The sequence below is a fragment of the Macrotis lagotis genome, chromosome 7, assembly GCF_037893015.1.
Source record: "Macrotis lagotis isolate mMagLag1 chromosome 7, bilby.v1.9.chrom.fasta, whole genome shotgun sequence".
NCBI classification, from domain to species: domain Eukaryota; kingdom Metazoa; phylum Chordata; class Mammalia; order Peramelemorphia; family Peramelidae; genus Macrotis; species Macrotis lagotis.
The window spans coordinates 4,371,355-4,389,669 of NC_133664.1; the positions used below are offsets into that span (position 1 = coordinate 4,371,355).

General features: G+C 42.9%; 1 protein-coding gene across 1 annotated transcript in view; it reads right to left on the reverse strand.

The window, feature by feature from the left end:
- The window catches only part of THSD7A (thrombospondin type 1 domain containing 7A), a 323,596-nt gene that overhangs the window by 31,182 nt on the left and 274,099 nt on the right, over positions 1 to 18,315 (reverse strand). The window contains exons 13-14 of the mRNA XM_074195394.1: positions 12,175 to 12,369; positions 10,230 to 10,493 (exon numbers count right to left, since the gene is read on the reverse strand). Of these exons, the coding sequence (XP_074051495.1) occupies positions 10,230 to 10,493; positions 12,175 to 12,369 (459 nt within the window). The remainder of the gene's footprint in view (positions 1 to 10,229; positions 10,494 to 12,174; positions 12,370 to 18,315) is intronic.

Below are 18,315 nucleotides of genomic sequence, written 5' to 3' on the forward strand. Positions count from 1 at the left end.
ACTGTATGGCTAGAAAGCTTTCCCTAATGTTCAGCCTCTACTTGCACCTCCTGATCTGAGTTTGGTCTACTGGGGCTAAAGAAAACTGAATCCTTTCTCCAGTGTCAGCTATTCAAACATGAAGATAAATATGTTCCCCCTTTGTCTCCTTTTCTCTAGGGCAAATACTTCCAGCTTCTTCCGCTTCCCCTCATGTAACCAGGACCCAAGGATGTTATCCTCCCGGTCATTGTCCTCTGGATACTCTGCAGCTACCCAATGTCTTTATTCAGTGGTGCTCAGTCCAGAGCAATACCCTTCTAGATGAGATCTTGTGGGAACAGAGCAGAGCACCATGGGATGGACCATCCCTTTCTTGTTTCTGGAAACTCTGACTCTCTTAATGAAGTTCAAGGTTCCATTAGCTTTTCTTTTTCTTTTTGCCATCATATAAATTCATTGAGCTTATATAGGTCACTAAAACCCCCAGATCTTTTCCAAGACCACTGCTGTTTAGCATTGCTGGCCCACCCTGGCTCATGAAGTTTTGGTACTCGTCTAAGACTTTACATTTATTCCTGCTGAATTTGATCTCCTTAGATTTAGCCAGATGCTCTGACCTCTCACCTCCAGTGGGCCAGTTATCTCTCCCAACAATTAGCAAACCAAGAATTCAAACCCACATCCCTCCATCCCACACCGAGACTGGCTGCGGTGTGGGAATATACTGCTATTGTCCCATTTGATGTCCTTCCATCAGCAAACCTAGGAGGTGGGAAGGGAAGGTATTTTTATTGTCATTTGACAGATAAGGAACCTAAGACCCAGGGAAAGAATGTTAAGGAGAGGCAGCATGATGCAATGGAAAAGACAGTGAATTTGAAGCCAAAAGAATTTGGTTTAATCTTTATTCTGAAATAAATAAATTATTTCCTTTCTGCAGTTCTCAGGTTCTATCATATGTAAGAGAAATAAGGGGCTTATGGCCAAATAAGTCTCTCTTAATTTAAATACTCTAGATTTTAAGTTTCCTTCTAATTCTAAATCCTTTAAGTGACTTGTCCAAGGTCACATCTCTCAGTCAGGGGTGAGGTGGAACCTAGAACCAGTCTCTTGACTTCTATCTTGGTGCTTCCCACCAGACCTTGGTATTAGTCCAATCAACAATGCACAAATCAATGTGAGATGCTGAACAAATCTCCAGTAGTCCCTTCTCCATCCCAGACACCACCTCTCCCTCTCATGGGACAGTTTCTTCTTCACAACAAAGAAAGGTAGGAGAGGTAATGCTTGGCACCCATAATGGGCTGGGAAGGAATTTTTCTTCCCAGTGTTAAAGGACAAAAACAGAGCCTGCTTGCCACATAACACCTTCTGACAGAGTGTGCATTTAAGGTCGTTATGATTAACAGGATAATCAGCTGGCGTGATTCCCATTTCCTGTGCAAATTAAACCTTCAGAGTTGCATGACCCTTTCATGGTCCGTGTGAGGCTGAGGCCCAGATGGCCTGAGTCTGCAGAGGGGAGACATTGGATGGAAGGCCCAGGAAGAAGGTCCGCTTTTTTCTGGCTAGTCTCCCTTAGTCCTTGAGCTTGAAGCTCAACAATTCAATTCATTTCATTTGTAAAACATACCCTGTGCTAACCATTGGCGAATACCATCTATATCACAGTTCCTGTGCCCAGGGAGCTTCCATTCTACTAGGGAGGAGGTGAGAAACCATAAAACACAATGAAGCAAGTTAAAAAATAGATACAGAGTAAATTTGATGGTAGGAGCACCCTCCTAAATGGGGAGGGCAGTCCTCCTGTAAAGAATGTTGCCCCTGAGCTGAGCCTTGGATTCTGGAGGTGAGGATGATTATTCCAGGCATGGGGGAGCGGTGTGCAGTCTATACAAGGACACCAAGGCAGAAGGTGGATTATTGGGTATGGGAAACCACAAGACGCCCTTTGGACTGGAACCCAGAATGAGTGAGGGTGATCAGCATAGAAAGACAGACCAGAGACAGTTTGGGAAGGGTGAAGAATGACAGATAAAAGAGTCACTGGTGAATGTGCTCCCTGACTGAAGGGGTCATTGGAACCTCCATTATGTGTTATTTTTTTTTTCTGAGATGTGGAAGGGAAATGACTTTGGATGTTTCATTGGTTGTGGCATCCAACAGAAGCAGGATTCTACCCAGCAGAACTAGGTGAAGGTGGAGTCAACCCCTGAGCATCATGGTGGTCATTTATACTATTCAGTCCTCTTTGGGAAGTTTTCATTTACAAACTAGTCAATTAAAGTGTCTTTGTAGCTGTCTCTAATGTCCTTTGAATGAGTCTCAATTAAAAAGCAGTCCAATAATCAAGACAAATGTAGCAGGTCTTCAGAATCCAAAGTCTGCTCTACTTACAAAGAGTCCAGGGCTCAGCTCAGAGCACCTGGAGCCAGATGCAGAGTTTGGCACTAGCTGGTTGAACAGAGGCTCTATGAACCCATGTTCATAAAATGGGTGTGATAATTCATAGTCTCTATCCTAAGGCTGCTGTGAGGACAGTGGTTTTGAAGGTAGGAGAGTGATGGAGAATTGTTTGATAGCATTCAAAGCCCAAGACAGCACAGCTCACTGAACTGGGGCTAAAAGAACTGAGTTCAAATGTTGACCGAGAAATTTATCATCTGGTGATACACAATTCAAATCACTTAACATATTGGTGTCTTTGTTTTCTCATTTGTAAAATGAGGAATTGGGACTCAATTATCTCTAAATTCTGGGGTCCAGAGAAGGATTATTTGGTGCATGGACTAAGGTCATCCAGGCTAGATGCCTTTTGGAACCACTGTACTTCAAGGACTGGTGGTTAGAGAAGGAAGGACTTCCCTGTCCTATCCTCCTTTCTGCCTCTTTTGCGGTCTACCCTTAGCCAAATGTTGAATCATTAGAAATTCAGTGAGATACTGAGCAATCAGCAAATTTGATGGCCAGCCGGCCTCCCTTTTACCCTTTCTCTCCCTCTCCCTTCTTCTTTTCCTTTGTCTTTTTCCCCTTCCCTCTCTTTGCTTCCTTCTGTTTCCCGTCCCTTCCCTTTCAGCTGATTCAAGACTCTAATATTCCTGTGATTTGACTTGTGTGAATCCAGACTGGCTTCTTAACCTGGGATTCCCAACTGGCCCCTGAATCAGATTCATGTGGACTAGGCACTCAGAGGACAATGTGCCTTTGAGATCTGTCCAACGCCTCATTCTCGTGAATTATGAATGTACAAATTAAGCAACTTCTGGCCCCTGGTCAAGTGCGAGAACCATTCTGGTGAAACAGAAGATTAAAACATTCATTTCAGGAGGGCGGGCTCTGCCAGGTTGCCTGACCTATGGCGGCCTGGGGAGATTACGGGTCACTTTATCTAAAACATCTGCATTCATTGGAGAAATGAAACCTTATGAGCCCAGAATCAGAGCTGAAGCTCAGGAGAAGCAGAAGGAGGGGCGCCCAGAAGTCGGGCAGAGGAGAAGCATCACTCTGGCTCTCTATCTGCCTGCCTGGCTTCACCCGGAACAAACACACTATCCTGTTGCTTCTCTTTAGATGCAAAATAGTCTGGAAGATTCATTCAAGTCCAGAAACTGGGCCCGCTGGGAATAGTGATCATACAATTAAGATATTTAGTCTTCTTTTTAACGAATGAGGGTAATACTGGTAATACTGAGGTAATACTGAGATTTTCACAATGGTGTTTTTTTTTTTTTAAGAAGGAAAGAAACTGCCTTGTTCTCCTCATATGTGACCTCCCAGACCCTCTGGGAAATCAAGTGAATGTTCGAGAAGACATGGGACTGATTGTGACTTGTTCCTAAGAAACAGAATAAAGGTCATTAAATGAAAATATGATGGGAACGGGAGATATGGGGGCCACACAGGGAGAATGCAGGACAGCAGGGACACCTCCCATCTGCAGCCTGAGGGTTGACCAAACATTCAGAATCTGAACGGTGGCTCTGGAGATGATACTCTATGGTTGGTGTATAGAAGTGCAATAACCACACAGACTGTGTAGGCATGGGGGTACTGCTATCTGCTGCAGTGAAGGGCTTTAATAATGGGACACCACTAAAATATTGGAGAAAGACATTTAAGAACAAGAAATTCAGATTTGTCCGACTACATTGAAGCATTTCCTTATTTGCATAAGAAAATACACTGACTATTTACCTAGGACTCCCCTGGGCCTAAGGAAACAGATTCATTTTGAACCACGTGGTCCAATTCAAATGAGAGATAGAGTGGTTCCAAGCATCAGTCTTGGAATCAGAAGCCTTGAATTTAAGCATCCTAGCTACAGAGCCCTGAGCAAGCCTTACGTCCCTCATCTATAAAACAGGGACAAGCACAAGTCCACCCCTGACCCCATAAGCCTGTGGGGGCTCTCCCTTAAATGGAGCTGAGATTTCATGGATGGGCCAGTTTCCCTCTCCAACAGTATGGAGTTGGCATTGTACATTTAGTTAGCTCCTGGACATGGCAAACTATGTATCTGTAGGATGTAGATGTTAAGAAAAATAGAAAACCCAATAGCTCATTAGCCTTCAAAGTGAGTTATTCCAACCTCCTCCCACTCTTGGGGATGGACCAACAAATGCAGTTCGCTTACTTACTTTCTTCTCCATAGTGTCTCTCTACTTGAGGGACTCTGTGGCCTCCCAGGAACTCAAGTCTCGATCCTAGAGGAAAACCACAGGATGGAGTGGAGGCTGATGGGCAATAATGGGAGCCACAATTCCTCCGTCTGCTTACTGCAACTCTCAAAATCTGGAACAAGGACTCATTTTAAAGTGACTCAAGGAGAGAACCTTTCCTCCCTTTTGTCCAATCAATAAAAGGTCCAGGATGCTCTTGGAGCATGAACTAAGTTGGTTAAAACAGGAGCCTTTGACTTCAGAGGTGCATTTGCATCAAACCACATTCCTCATCTTAGCTTCCTCAACTCCTTGGTGATGAATGCTCACCACAGAGAAGCAGAATGCTTTCCAGTCTACAAATGCAATCGGAAGAGCCTCCAGAGCCCCAGGCAACTCAGTAATAAACGTAGGTTCATTTTTAGTATTGATACAAAGCAATTTCAAGTTAATAAAAAAATGTTGGATTTATCTTTTTGGCCCGTTTCCAGACATGTGTGGGTGATAAAGTCTTGAAATGACTTCCTCTCCTAATAGTTTCATCTTTAAGAGCATAGGCCAAACAAGGTAGAGCCAAGCTGTCTCCAGAATCCATCTGAATGACAGAAAACCAAATCTCCTCTATGTAACAGCTTGTTCAGTTGGGATTAGATGTGTGTTTTTATACAGAGGAAATCTAAGGGGAGGGCTAGCTAAGCTTTTTTAGCAGGGTATCTAAAATCTTTTGCAAGTGCTGCACTAGAATCTGAGAAAAATGGCAAATTCTTTAATTTAGGATAAGGGAAATGTGTTTTCTTCAGTGCCATGAGTGAAAAAGAAAACAAACAGGTCACCAAGAAAAACCAAAGGGATAGCTGACAGATAGCTGGTATGCTTCATGTATATCCTGGGATATTCTCTACATTTCCTCCCAGCATAAGGGATGGAGCTCTTGGTATCAGCTTGGCTGGAAGCTGTCCAAGATGGATGAGTTGAGATCTGTGTCACTGAAGTGCATACCAAAGTGAATACCCATAGATCACAGAATTGTTTCAGCATTAAAACTAAATTTAATGTACTCTTGTATGTTACTGATCTGATTTGTTCAGTTTTAATTTACAAATGTTCAGAAACACGGCCAATGCTTGGGCTTACAATGCTCATCTCACCAACTCAATACATCTTAAATGAACCTCCCCCAACAGATTTCATGTTTATATTTAGAATGGACTGGGAAGCCTATGAGGAAGATTAAAGTCGAGCTGACTGTTAGGGCTGTGCTCTGAAGATCTGAGGAAAGCAATTCAGTTATGTGTCAAAGCCCTGAGACATAAAGTTTGCAGACCCATCTTTTGCTTTGAAGAAGCCTTTCACATCCACCCAAAACGATTACAAAATCAACAGCTGATCACACCAGATGCTTTTCAAGCACATAGCCTCATTTAGAAAATGCAAGGCAGCAGAAGAAAAATCTTTTACCTAGCTTCAATATCCCTCACCTCCTTTCTTTCCCCTCCAGGGACTCATATTCTAATGCCATTTCCTTCTTTTTTCTTTTCCAATATTCACAGCTCAGCATAGCTCTTAAAGACAATCTATCTCCTTTTTTCCTCCCAGCCATACAGACACATCCCTCTTTCTCTGTTCTTTTTCCCCTTTCTTGCTCCACTCCTTTCCCAAGTTGTCTCAGGGAAGCTTCTCTCATCCCTTCTCTTCCCATCTTTGTTCCATATGAGAGAGGAAGAAGACCCCGATTGTTCTTTGGAGCAAAAGTGGCATGTTGGACATCCATTGTCCATTCAGAAGTGAAATTGGACATCAAAAGAACCTGGTAGCCTTGGCTGTGGGAGTCCTTGAAAACGTTTCCCATTCCTCTCTGGAATTTCCACAAATCTCCACCCTCCTCTAATTAAGCCTCTTTCCTCTCTAGCACCAGCCCTCAGAACCGCTGTAAATCATTTCTTATTCAGCTGTGCTCCTTATTTATTTATTTAATTACAAGTCTCACAACTGTACAGTTTCCCACTACATACAAAATCACCAAATGGATTTTGGCTACATTCTACCTCCAAGGGACGTCTGCAGCACCGCTAGGAAGTGAAATCACAATTATGATATTGTTTCCCCAGAAGAATACATTTCCAGGTCTAAGAAACTAATTCAAAAATGAACTTTTGGAATACAATTGGCTTGCAACTTGAATAATGCCCACACTCCTTGACCTGGATTGTTTAAAAATAAATTATATTAATATCTTTCCATTTGAATGCACTTCTATGTCTCACCCCTCCCAGTGAGTTATAAAAAGAAGAAAAAAGAGCAGTTTAGCAAAACTAACCAACGCTTTGAAAAGGTCTGGCCTTACAAACCCTGTTCCACCCCCAGAGCCCCCCACCTCTGCAATGACCTTTCTGTTACATTTGCATATGCGGAATGTCTCTGTTACAAAGTCTCCTAACAAAGAACATTATGAAGCTCCCGGTGCTTTTCTAGTCATTAAAGTCCAGCTTCAGCCTAAGGCCTGGGGAGGAATTCTGGTGGAAGCTGTTTGTGGGAAATTGAGTTGTTTGGTCCCAGGGACAGGAGACTGTCCAGACTTTGGGCTCAGCCACCCTGTCGTTTCATGCACGCAGGGACAGTCAGAAGCAGGGTCAGTCCACAGTGCCGCAGAGGAATAAGCCCTGTGAAGTATGGGCGCACATTCTGTGCCAACAGGGTCCATGGGTGCACAAAGCCAGACTCTTGGAATCTCAGATTGGCTTGGCCAGCGGCAAGAGGAGGAGCTTGGACACCGAGGGCCCACACACTGGCCCCAAGGGGTGCTGGTGGGGAGGGGCAAGAGGGGAAAATCCACTTCTGTTGTGCGGGGGGGGGGGACCCAGACTCTGGTGGGGAAGACAATTCCAGGTGGTTTCTGGGGGGGGGCCCTGGATGAGGAGGGAGGGGGGAAATGGAGGCATTCTCTCCCACTTGTTCGATTCCTCTTCTTGCTAAGCAGCTGCTCAGTCCTCTCGTTCCTAGTCCTACTGAAGGACCTTTGAAATTCAAGCAAAGGCCCCTCTGCCCCTCCCTGCTTGCAGCTCTGCTCCTGCAGTGGCTGTTAAAACCAGCCCCTAATGTAGAGGCATGCCTCTCTAATCTTCTGTATAAACCTCCTGGTCAGGGAGGGTACACTGGAGACTCCACACCAATCAATGCCTCTCCTGTAATTAATGCTAATGGAGAAATCTTCCGCTAATAAGGCATCAGACAAACTATCCTGGACCACTCGGTTGAGCCCAAGGCCTTAAGAATAAAAACTGGCTTCATCAATGAGGCCATGGAATATGACCTCCATCAACATTGGACATATGTCTTCATCCTGGCCCAATGACCTCCTGTCAGAGGGGCCCCAATTTGCCCCCTCAGAGCACCCAGGATTATGAATCATGATTCCTCTGTGAATGAGTTAAGAGGAGTCCCGAAAGGAACTCATTAAATAATACTGGATTTAATGAGCAGAGCAGTAAATAAACTCTGGGTTGCTTTTCCCCTCCAGAGCATAAAACATCTATCTTTTGTTTTCCTTCCTCAAGTCTGTCAGATTCCATAAGGATATGCTTATGAGTTCTGGCCCACTGGGGATTGTCTTTGGTCTCAAAAAAAAATGATGAAAACCCTTGCCTGAACCCAGTCCTGAAAGGGGCCTTGTCCCATTTAGACATGTGCCAGCCCATGTTCAAAAGACAGCACAGGTCAGCAGCAGGAGCAACCTCAGCATTTCTCCTCCCCCAAAGGAACTCCCAATGTGAATTGGCTACATGGCCACCCCTGCTTCAAGGTCTTGGTTTGCTGGATCCCCTAGACCCCCCATGGGATAAATCCCACTGAATGAGGGTGGTGAAAAGGGAAGCTCCCCTTAGCTCCTGCTGGAGCCCTGTTCCTGTAGGCCTGAGGCCTCAAATATTTTGTCCCATACCTGGGAACCCTGAGCTCCATCTTCCACACAGTAGATTGGCTGGAAGGTTCTGTTGGGCTCAGGTTTCTTTCTTAGAATTATTTATCTAGAACATTTTGTCTACATTAAAAGCCAGATCTCGGCACATCTTCCTTTCTGGGTATAAACATTCAGAATTCTCTGGGTTGGGTCTCTGTGGCACTTCCCTCCCACGCCCCAATTGATCTGACGCCATCAGGAGAAGAGAATTTCAAAAAGGCCTTAATTTTCACAGTCTGCTTTAACCATAACAACATGAATGAGCTTCTGTAGTTTCTTAAGGTTTGAAAACTCCTTGATAAATATTCTCTCATTTTCATCTTGCTGGGTATGCTATGGTGACTATTTCCTGCTGATATTTTTAGTCATTTCATTATGGGTTGGAGAAAAGACTACCCAGGTCCTTTGCAATATTCAAATTCTGTGATTCTGTGAAAGCAGTTCCAGGAGGGGATGCCACCTGAATCCATTTCAAAAACTGTTGTCTCCATGTCCAGCTCCTGCTCCTCCTCAGTGTTCTGGGGTTGTTTGGGAACCCCTTTCGGAGAACTGAGACTTCCCTGGGAGAACTTGATTCCCAGAATCCCAGAATACTCATAGAATCAACTTTTGAGGGCCCTCTTCAGGTCTCCCCACTACAGCTCCCCAACAAGTGAGCATCCAGATTCTTTTTTTTTTTTTTTTTAGGTTTTGCAAGGCAATGGGGTTAAGTGGATTGCTCAAGGCCACACAGCTAAGTAATTATTAAGTGTCTGAGGCTGGATTTGAACTCAGGTACTCCTGACTCCAGGGCTGGTGCTCTATTCACTGCGCCACCTAGCCACCCCTGACCATCCAGATTCTAACGGGGGAGGGTAGGCCATCTCTTGAGGAGGCCCAGGTCACCTGAGCCAGCCCTTAATGGCAGGAAACTGGCTTCCTTGCAGCTCACAGCCTAAAACACTTGCCTCTTTCACCATTAGCTGAGCCCCAAAAGCAACCATGGGGGATGATGTGATATCATGCCCAATTATGGTGGGGACTGATTGGATGATGAATATAAGGAAGCCTCACTATAGTTTTAGGGTAGAGAATCAGGCAAAGGGAAGGAGAACGATCTCCTACCCATCTAGGGGGCCATAGCTTTCCCATACTCCTGGGCATCCTGCAGGTATTGCTCTTCTTTGTTCACTATCCCTGAGGACAGAGCCCTGGACCCATCACCTTCCTTGGGAAACCCATTTCATCTGCAGCCTCTCACCTTGCAAAGAAGCTTGCCCTGCTCTGATGATGCAGTAACCATTCCCTGTAGTAGCAGCATCTTAGGCCTAGCATTAGAACAACCTGTGTAGACATAGGCATGAATATTTACAGGAAGTCCTGAAGACAGGTTCAATAGCCCAGTTCATTCCAGCCAGAGGTGACCTCAGAGATAGGAACTGATGCCAGAGTTCTAGGCTTGCCTCTGACACATCTGGGCTTTGGGATCCAGGGAAATTCATGTGAACCCTCAGTGGTCAGGCATCTCCCTAAGACTCTAAGACACAGAGTAGATGGTACTGGCAGAGGATGTTTCCTCAAAGGCTGCTCCCAACATCAATGGAACCTTAGAGTCCACTTTAAGGGACTATATCCCATTCACTAGATTGCATTACCGTGGCTGTTGCAGCGGGAAGTCTCCACAAGCCGGCCATTCTGATCATAACATGCCATGGCCTGATACCGGTAGCCTTGTCCACACTCCTTGATGTCTCCTTGGACCTTCATTCCCAAGAGCACCTCCACTTTGCCTTCAGGTAAGATACAGTCTGACCAGTTGCCCACAGCCTGGGCATTGTACTTGTCACAAGGGCAGAAATGGGTGTCAATCAGAGGGTAGAGCTGGGAGTTTCTGCACTTGTCTTTCTTCTTACTTTTTCCTGAAGAAGAGAAGTTACAAGAATTTAAGTTGAACCCTGTCACCTGCAGGGCTGCCCATATAGCAGCTGTCAAGTATATGTCTGCTGTGTTGGAATGAAACACAATTAGTAGGTGGCCATGGGCAGTTAGCTAGCTCCTTTCCCAAGTCCTCCTTTGCTCCCATTTGACCCAAATTTCCTTCTGAGCCATAGCTAAAAATGAATGTATTCTCCCATCCCCAACCCTTCCTGTACCAGCTTTTTCCCAGACTGTGACCAATCAAGCCCCATTTGTTTCATTTTCAGCTTATAAAGCCCTCATTGTACAAAGGACAAACTGTTGTGAGAGCCACCGTTCTCTCCTGATGGTGCCCTCTGCCCCTAGCTGGCTTTCACTAATTGAAGGCCCGGAAGGCAGCTTCTGAGCCACTTAGGATGCTTCTCTTTCTGAAGGTGGGGAGTGTACACAAGCCTGTCTTCACTCAGTTATGATCCATGCTGTGAGGTCTGGGATTTCCTACTTCCTTTCAGATTTTCCAGTGGCCCCCTCCCTTCCTGAACACTCATTAGTGACTTAGGCTTTCTCGCTGACTCTCAACTTGGGTCAGTACATTGTCTTACATTCAAAAGAGACTGATTTAAGACTAGAAGAGAAATCCTAGAAGCTTTAAGAGTCTGGAGAGATGCCATCTATCTTCCCTCAATGTAGATAAAATGAAATGTATTTCAATGTTGTTCAACTTCCAATAAGTGCAAAGTAAGTCACCAACTAAGATCCAGCACTGGCCTAATTGGCTTTGAAATACGGGGGGCTAGCTTACCCAGAAGTTCTGAAAAGGTAATAATAGAACACTGGCAAGTTGATGGATTTCAAGGCAGAGGCCTGGGTTCCAATTTTGTATTTCTCATTTACTATATCTGGGACCTTTGGAAAGGTACCTCCTTCTCTGGGTACCAGGTTTCTCCTCTATAGATGAGAGGGTTGAACCAGAACTCTTTTAGGGGCCCCTCAAGGCCTAGGTCTCAAAACCTAAAATACTGGTTTATTTAGTATTTGCCAACAAATTAGAACATTGTTGTGAAATCATTTGTCTCTGATTAGGGAAACAAGGCTTTTTTTTAGTGTCTCTGGATCTTGGTTTCCATTACTGGGGTGGCTATAGGCTTGGTCACTGCAATTGCTCTTGTGGTTTCTTTTTAATTTGTCTAAAAACATGATTAGAAATCCAAAGCTAGTTTCCTGACCATGAGAAAAGAAGGAAAAAGAAAGGAAGTAGAATAGTTGTGGTGAGAAATCCAGGTGTCAAAAGAGTAAGGAATCCCTGCTCTATGGTATGAGCTTGGCTAAGCTTTGAGTTTGTATTCTAGCCCAGTAAGGTTTCACATTCTCTGAGTAGAGGACATACTGTCCTCTTAATTCTTTGTTTTCCAACTAAAAAAAATCATTAGCCACACATTATGTAGGAAATCAGATTGATCTCCATTTTTTAAAACAATTCATATTACAGTACTTTTCAGGTGGTTGTTGACTTCCCATGAAAACAGAGATCCAGGTAATTTCTGAAAGAACTCTCAGAAATCAGGACAATCATATACACTCAGACACACTTCAAGGTTCATCAAGGATGATGCATCTGACTTTATCCCCCTTGGGTTTTCTGGTCTTGATGAAGGTAAATTTGAGTCTCCCGGCAATTCTTACCAACAATTGAACGCTTCCGGGTTCTAACTGCACCACAATCTCCATTGCATGAAGAAAACTTGGACCAATTAGTGAACTGACAGTCATCCAGGCATGGGATCTGGCAGGTTTGAGTTAGTGCTGGTAAGGGACCAGCATAGCGAAGGCACTCACTGATGTCAGCCTGTCCCCCATCTTGCTTGCGACAAGTGATAGCTAGAAAGGAAGAAGAAAAAAATAGGACATAGCTTATAACAAAAGGAAATTACCTGGGAATAGTCGCAAATGTTTAGGAAGCCTGGCATTTTGGGACTCCAGATTTACAAAGGAAATCTAGAGAGATTTAAAGATGGTGAAGATTTATGTTATTATCTTTGAATAGGCCATTATGACCTAACTAATAACTTTTAATCATAGAAAATACTCCATGACTTCCAATAGAGAGAGAGTGCATGGCCCCTCTGCTCCAAGGAGCTCAATACTGGAAGCTATTCTACTAATTGTATTCAGGTCACACCTTCCTTCTTCACATGTGTAGGAAAGCACACTTAGGAAACAACTTGTGTTGTCATGGAGATCTGGTAGGAGCTTTGAGACAGCATCCATCCTCAACAAAGTGTATTAGTGGAGATCCATCAAGTACCATCAATAATCTGAGTTATGCACCCAACACTTGTCTTTAAGGAACTCAGCCCATGCATTGATCTAAGACCCAGAAAATAGCTGACACAAATGGACATTATGTAGACAAGTGGATGCTCTCTTGTCAAGTTTTCTTTCTCTGTATTTCATGAAAGATATTGGAAATCTAAAGATTATCCCAAAGAGGGTGGCCAGGATGGGAAAGGCCTTTCAGGCTTTGTCAGTAAGTATTGGATAGAATATCCATTTAGCTGGGAAAAGAGAAGCAGGGACAGGAGAATGATCTTCAGTCATTTGAAAGATTACAGGGGAAGTGTCCCAGACCTATTCTGTTTGTTTCCAGAAGGCAGAAAAAGGGGCATCAAGGGGAATTTTCAAAGAAACAAATTTCAGCTTCATAACAGGACAACTGACTAAGGAGGGTGGTCATTCCAGAGTGGCTTCCTTGTTACCAGAGATCTTTTGATAAAATCTGGAAGAGCCTTTGTTTTTTAGGGTGGATATTGTAGAGGGATTCTGATTCAGGGCTAGACTTGATGGGTCTTTCCAACTGATTTTATGTCCTGAAAAAAAGAAAACCTACAGCATCCTATTAGTGCTTCCATTTTTTTTTTTTGCCAATTCGGTTGAATTTCCTACAAGTATGTACTAAGGACAGGGTACTCTTCTGGGTGCTAGCAATGCACAAACCATCTCTGACAACATGAAGTTGCCATTCTTCCTATTTCATTTGAACACAACACATACATATCTATATCTATATATCTACATATCTATACACGTATACATAGTATACATGCAAAGTAATTTCAAAAAGTAGAAAAAGTTAGTAATGGGGGTAAGCAGAAAAAGTCTTTGGTAAAAAAAGCCTGAGACAAGAAGGGAGGGAATTCCATCTAGAGCGGAGGTTCTGGGAAAAGGCAAGGAAATGGAAAACAAAGTGTTATGTATAACCAGTTTGTAAGCTAGCATGCCTGGCCCATAGAAGGCAGAGAGGAGCACCAGAGGGAATAAGACTGGGCCAGAATCATAGAGAGCTTTAAATATCAGCATGAAGAAACTGTGTTTTATACTAGAGAAAAAATGAGCCAGTGATAATTTTTGAGTGTAAGAGTGATGTGGTCAGATCTGTGTTTTACAAATAGCAATTTGGCAATTATATGCAGGATGAAGTGGAGACTGTGGCTAGGGTGTTCAGTCAGTAGGCTTTGATGAGAGTCTGGGCAAAGGGGGATCAGGGTCTGAGCTAGGGCATTGGCCATGTGAGTGGAGAGAAGGAGACAGATGGGAGAGATGATATAGATGTAAAATTGATAAGATCTGGCAACTGATTAGATGAGGGAGGGTGAGGGAGAGGAGCTCAAGGATGACTGCACTGATTAGCCAGAGTAACTGATTGTGGCTATGGTTCAGTAAATAAGTGAATCTACCTTGAGTTCTACAGTCTCATAAATAAATCTTCCTTCAGCTCATGCCCAGTGGCACTGATGCCAGGCAGAAGGCTGGTAAGGAAGCAAAAGCAACTATATTATATGGGTTTAAATAGCTCAGGAAAATATCTTTCTTGTTTTCTTTATTTCTGGTCTTCATAACCATAAATTTATAGACTCCAAAGTCTGTCAGCAGCTTAAAGGGGTGATGCATCTATCAAGCTACCAGGATAAGAGATTCCTTGGGAAGATGTGTTGAATTTTCCAGCAGATGCACTTCTTTTACTGAGCCCAGTATTTTAGATGTCTTGGTATCGAAATGTAAGGAGGAATTTATTCCCTACAAATCTTTGTATAGTGCAATTTACTGTGGTGCTACCTTTGGTAGATGATCGACGGGAGTTGTTCAGTTGGTTTCAGTTGTGTCAAACCAAAGATATTGTAGTGATTTTTCATTTCCTTTTACATTTTTTTTTCATTTTTACAGATGAGGAAGCCAAGGCAAAGAGGGTGAAATGATTTATTTGCCCAGGGTCACACAACTAGTAAGTGTCTGAGGGCATATACAACTTGAGGAAGATGAGTCTTTCTGATCCTAGACTCCATCCATTGTGCCACTGGTTGGATGTTTATATTATATATATATATATATATATATATATAATATATATATGTATATATGTATATATTTATATACATACATACATACATACGTATGTATGTATGTATTTGGTGATTAATGAAAGATTGGGCACCATTTCAAAGGGGAGAGGAAAAGGAAGTGAATTGTGAAGAAATATATATTCCAGGAGACTGAGAAAGCATCTCAAGATCTGGGTTCCTGAGAAGCAATGCTCTGCAAAGTGTGAGGATTTTCATGCTTCCGTTCAACTGGAAAGATCCAACTTGAGGCTTCCATAATTGTCTGTCCCTTATCACAAGAAATTCAGAGTACCCAAATGCTACTGCTGTGGATATTGTCCCATTATCTTTCTCACCAGTCTACAGCATCTGACCAATGGCAGGCAGAAAGGACTCCCACCTCTATAGTGTTTGCTTGTTCCATTAGCTCATAATACGAGGTCACCTACATTCCTTGGAAATTTGGGAATAGGTAGTTTTAGTAGATAGATCTGGTGCTTTATTTCTGTTGAGTGCTCTTTAATAGCCTAGCATGTCATTTTAAGTAAATGTTTTGCTTCATTGCTTCATTGTCTTATGATTATTCATGGTGGGTCTGGGACACCTCAGAGAGAAAAGATAGGAATGTGCAAACAAGAAAATATAGATCTACATTAGGGCTAGATAATTGTGGCTAACCCCTTAGGAGTGGAGAAGAATAACTTCATGACCCCAAGTTACCCCAATAATCAGCAGCTCTTGCTTATACAATGACCAAAAAAGGCCATGAGAATATTGGTCATGCATCTCAAATGACTTGGGCTCTCACTGGGAGGAAATCTGACTTTTCAAATGCAGGAAAAGGGTAAGAAATTAACTTCCTCCTGTTAGGGCAAGAGCAAATCAGTGTGTGGAAAGGAAGCCATCTGGCCTCCTGACTAGAAAACTCAAAGTCTGTTTCCCAAACTAAAAAAGGGAGTTTCAGCTGAACAGTTATTATAGAAACAATGTAAGCAGCTCTGAAGCTTCTGTATCAGAAAGCACATCATTAATGGACAGACTATAGCTATAGTTACACCTGGAGTTTGTACATTATATGAAGTTTGTCTGGATTAGAGGACCTACTTTTTCTTTCACGTGTTTAGACTGACTGAGCCATATGAGAAAGAGAGGCCAAGTTTATGGTTCCCTTGCAGCTGTTAAGTCTGATGGAGGGCAATTGAACTGGTGAAGAATCTTGATCATCATGAGATGTGAGCATTGGTTCAAGGGATTAGAGACATTAAGATCCCAGAAGAGAAGACTCCAGGGTGACTTGAAATCTACAAGTTTGTAAAGAGTTATCATGTGGAAAAGGATTGGATTGGTTTTGCCTGGTACCACAAGGCAGTGCTGGCAGCAGAGTTTCCCTGAAGTTGGATGCCAGGAGAAGCTTCCTTATCATCAAAACTGGTTCAGGACTTGGTACTTTCTCCTTCCCTGGAAGGCCTTGAATCAAAGTCGGATGGTCTCTTATTGGGTAGAGTAGAGTGGAGATTCCTTTCCGACATGAGGTCCCTTCCAAATCTGAAAATTTGGCATCCCATTACTTTCCTGATTTTGTTCTGAGTACCTGATAATGCCACAGGAGACAACATTCACCTGGTAGAAAAGAATGTTGTTCTTTTCCATTTCCAAAACCAAATTCTGTCAGATACAATGGAAGAACTCAACCCAAAAGATAGATAGTATCCTCACAATATGAACAGAGCTCTGAAATTGGTTGCTACCACAGTGATACAAGGGTTACCCACTGTTGTCCATGATAGGTAAAATTCCTGTGGCTTAATAGCATAAGCTCGTGGGGAGACAAGAAACAAGAGTAGCTGGAACTTTCTAGAGGAAGGTAATAGCCATAAAGACCATTTGGGCTTATAGGCATTTCACTCATTTCTAACCTAGCTCACTGATAATCTAGTCAATCGATAATTAAGAATTTTGGCACCCAAGGATGGTGCTTAAAAAGGAAGGATGAAAAAGTCATATGTGGCAGGTGTAACAGTCTGAAAAATCTCTGGTCATAACCTTCATTATGATAAGATTTCTCAGTCCTTATCACTATCCCATTCCTTTCTGCTCCCTGTCTGTCTTTGGCTTTCTTCTTTTCTGAAAGTTTTTTAACTACTAAAACTAGCTAGTATTAATGTAGCAATTTCAAGTTTTCAAATATTTCATTTTACACTGACAACAACCTTGGGAAGTAGGTGTTAATATTATTCTCATTTCACATATGAGGAAACTGAGGTAGAGAAGGGTTAAATAACTTGCTTAATGTCATATAACTATTAAGTATCTGAGGTCATAAGTGAACTTGGGTTTTCTTTACTCCAAGTTCAGTGCTCCATCCATTATGATGATGATATTTTCCCTTCATTCTCAAAGAAGTCCATGGCATCAGAGAGGTGAGGCCATGACAAGCACATGATTTAGATTTTAGTGAAGGGGTGCTGTGCTAAATCACCAGTCCCACTTTCTTCTCCAGTCATTTGGATCCAGTGGCAAGATATGAATCAGGGTTACTTGCTCAAGATCATACAGCTAGTAAGTGGTAAGTGTCTGAGGCTGGATTGGAACTCCCATTCTTCTGACTTCAAAGTCAATACTTTACTGACTGTACTATCTAGCTGGCCATTCATTATATCACCCAGCTGTTGTTATACCTGGTGATACTTGGAACTTTCCAAGCTAGAAACTTTTAATTGCCAGTCTAAATGGTGTCTCCCTACTTGTGATATCTTTAGTGAGAAACCAATTAGATGCTTGCCCCTGGGCAACACTCTACCCTTTCCTTTCCAACCTGTGGTCTCCTTTTACATCCCTGAGTGGCCTTGCTGGGTAGATAATATCAGGTGTATCTGATCCAGATTAAGAGGAGTGATGAGAATTTGGCATGATGCAAGGACTGCTGGTGGATAACAACAGGTGTATCTGTGTCAAATTAAGAGGCATGATGAGACCCTTTCACTTCCTTTTTTGTCCCCAGTAGCCAGTAATCAGATCCTGGAAATCACTTTGAAACTTTTATAAACTTCTAGAAAGAAATCAACAACATGGGGTCACAATGCAAGACCTAGACTAGGACAGCTGCCTCTTGCTTCATCATCACTCCCTTGCTCCTTCCTGGACCAATCATCAAACCCAGACCTCATTTCCCTTCATTGACAAGCCCTACCCTCTGGAAATTGGTTGTATCTTTTCTCCCTGTTGACTGTAACTTGAATTACATCTTGGCCTTCTGGCTTCTGTTTCCAGAATTGCTATTTTATAGATAGGAAGTCTGATTTTTTTTTTCACCGGAAAGTGGAAAGGAGAGGCAAGAAATCAAGAGAAGGTCCAGGAGAAAGTTCACAGTCTTCCAAGGATGTAGGCAGTTTAATTTTGGTCAGATGCCATTCAATGGACACATGATTCTGTCATTGTAAACCAACAA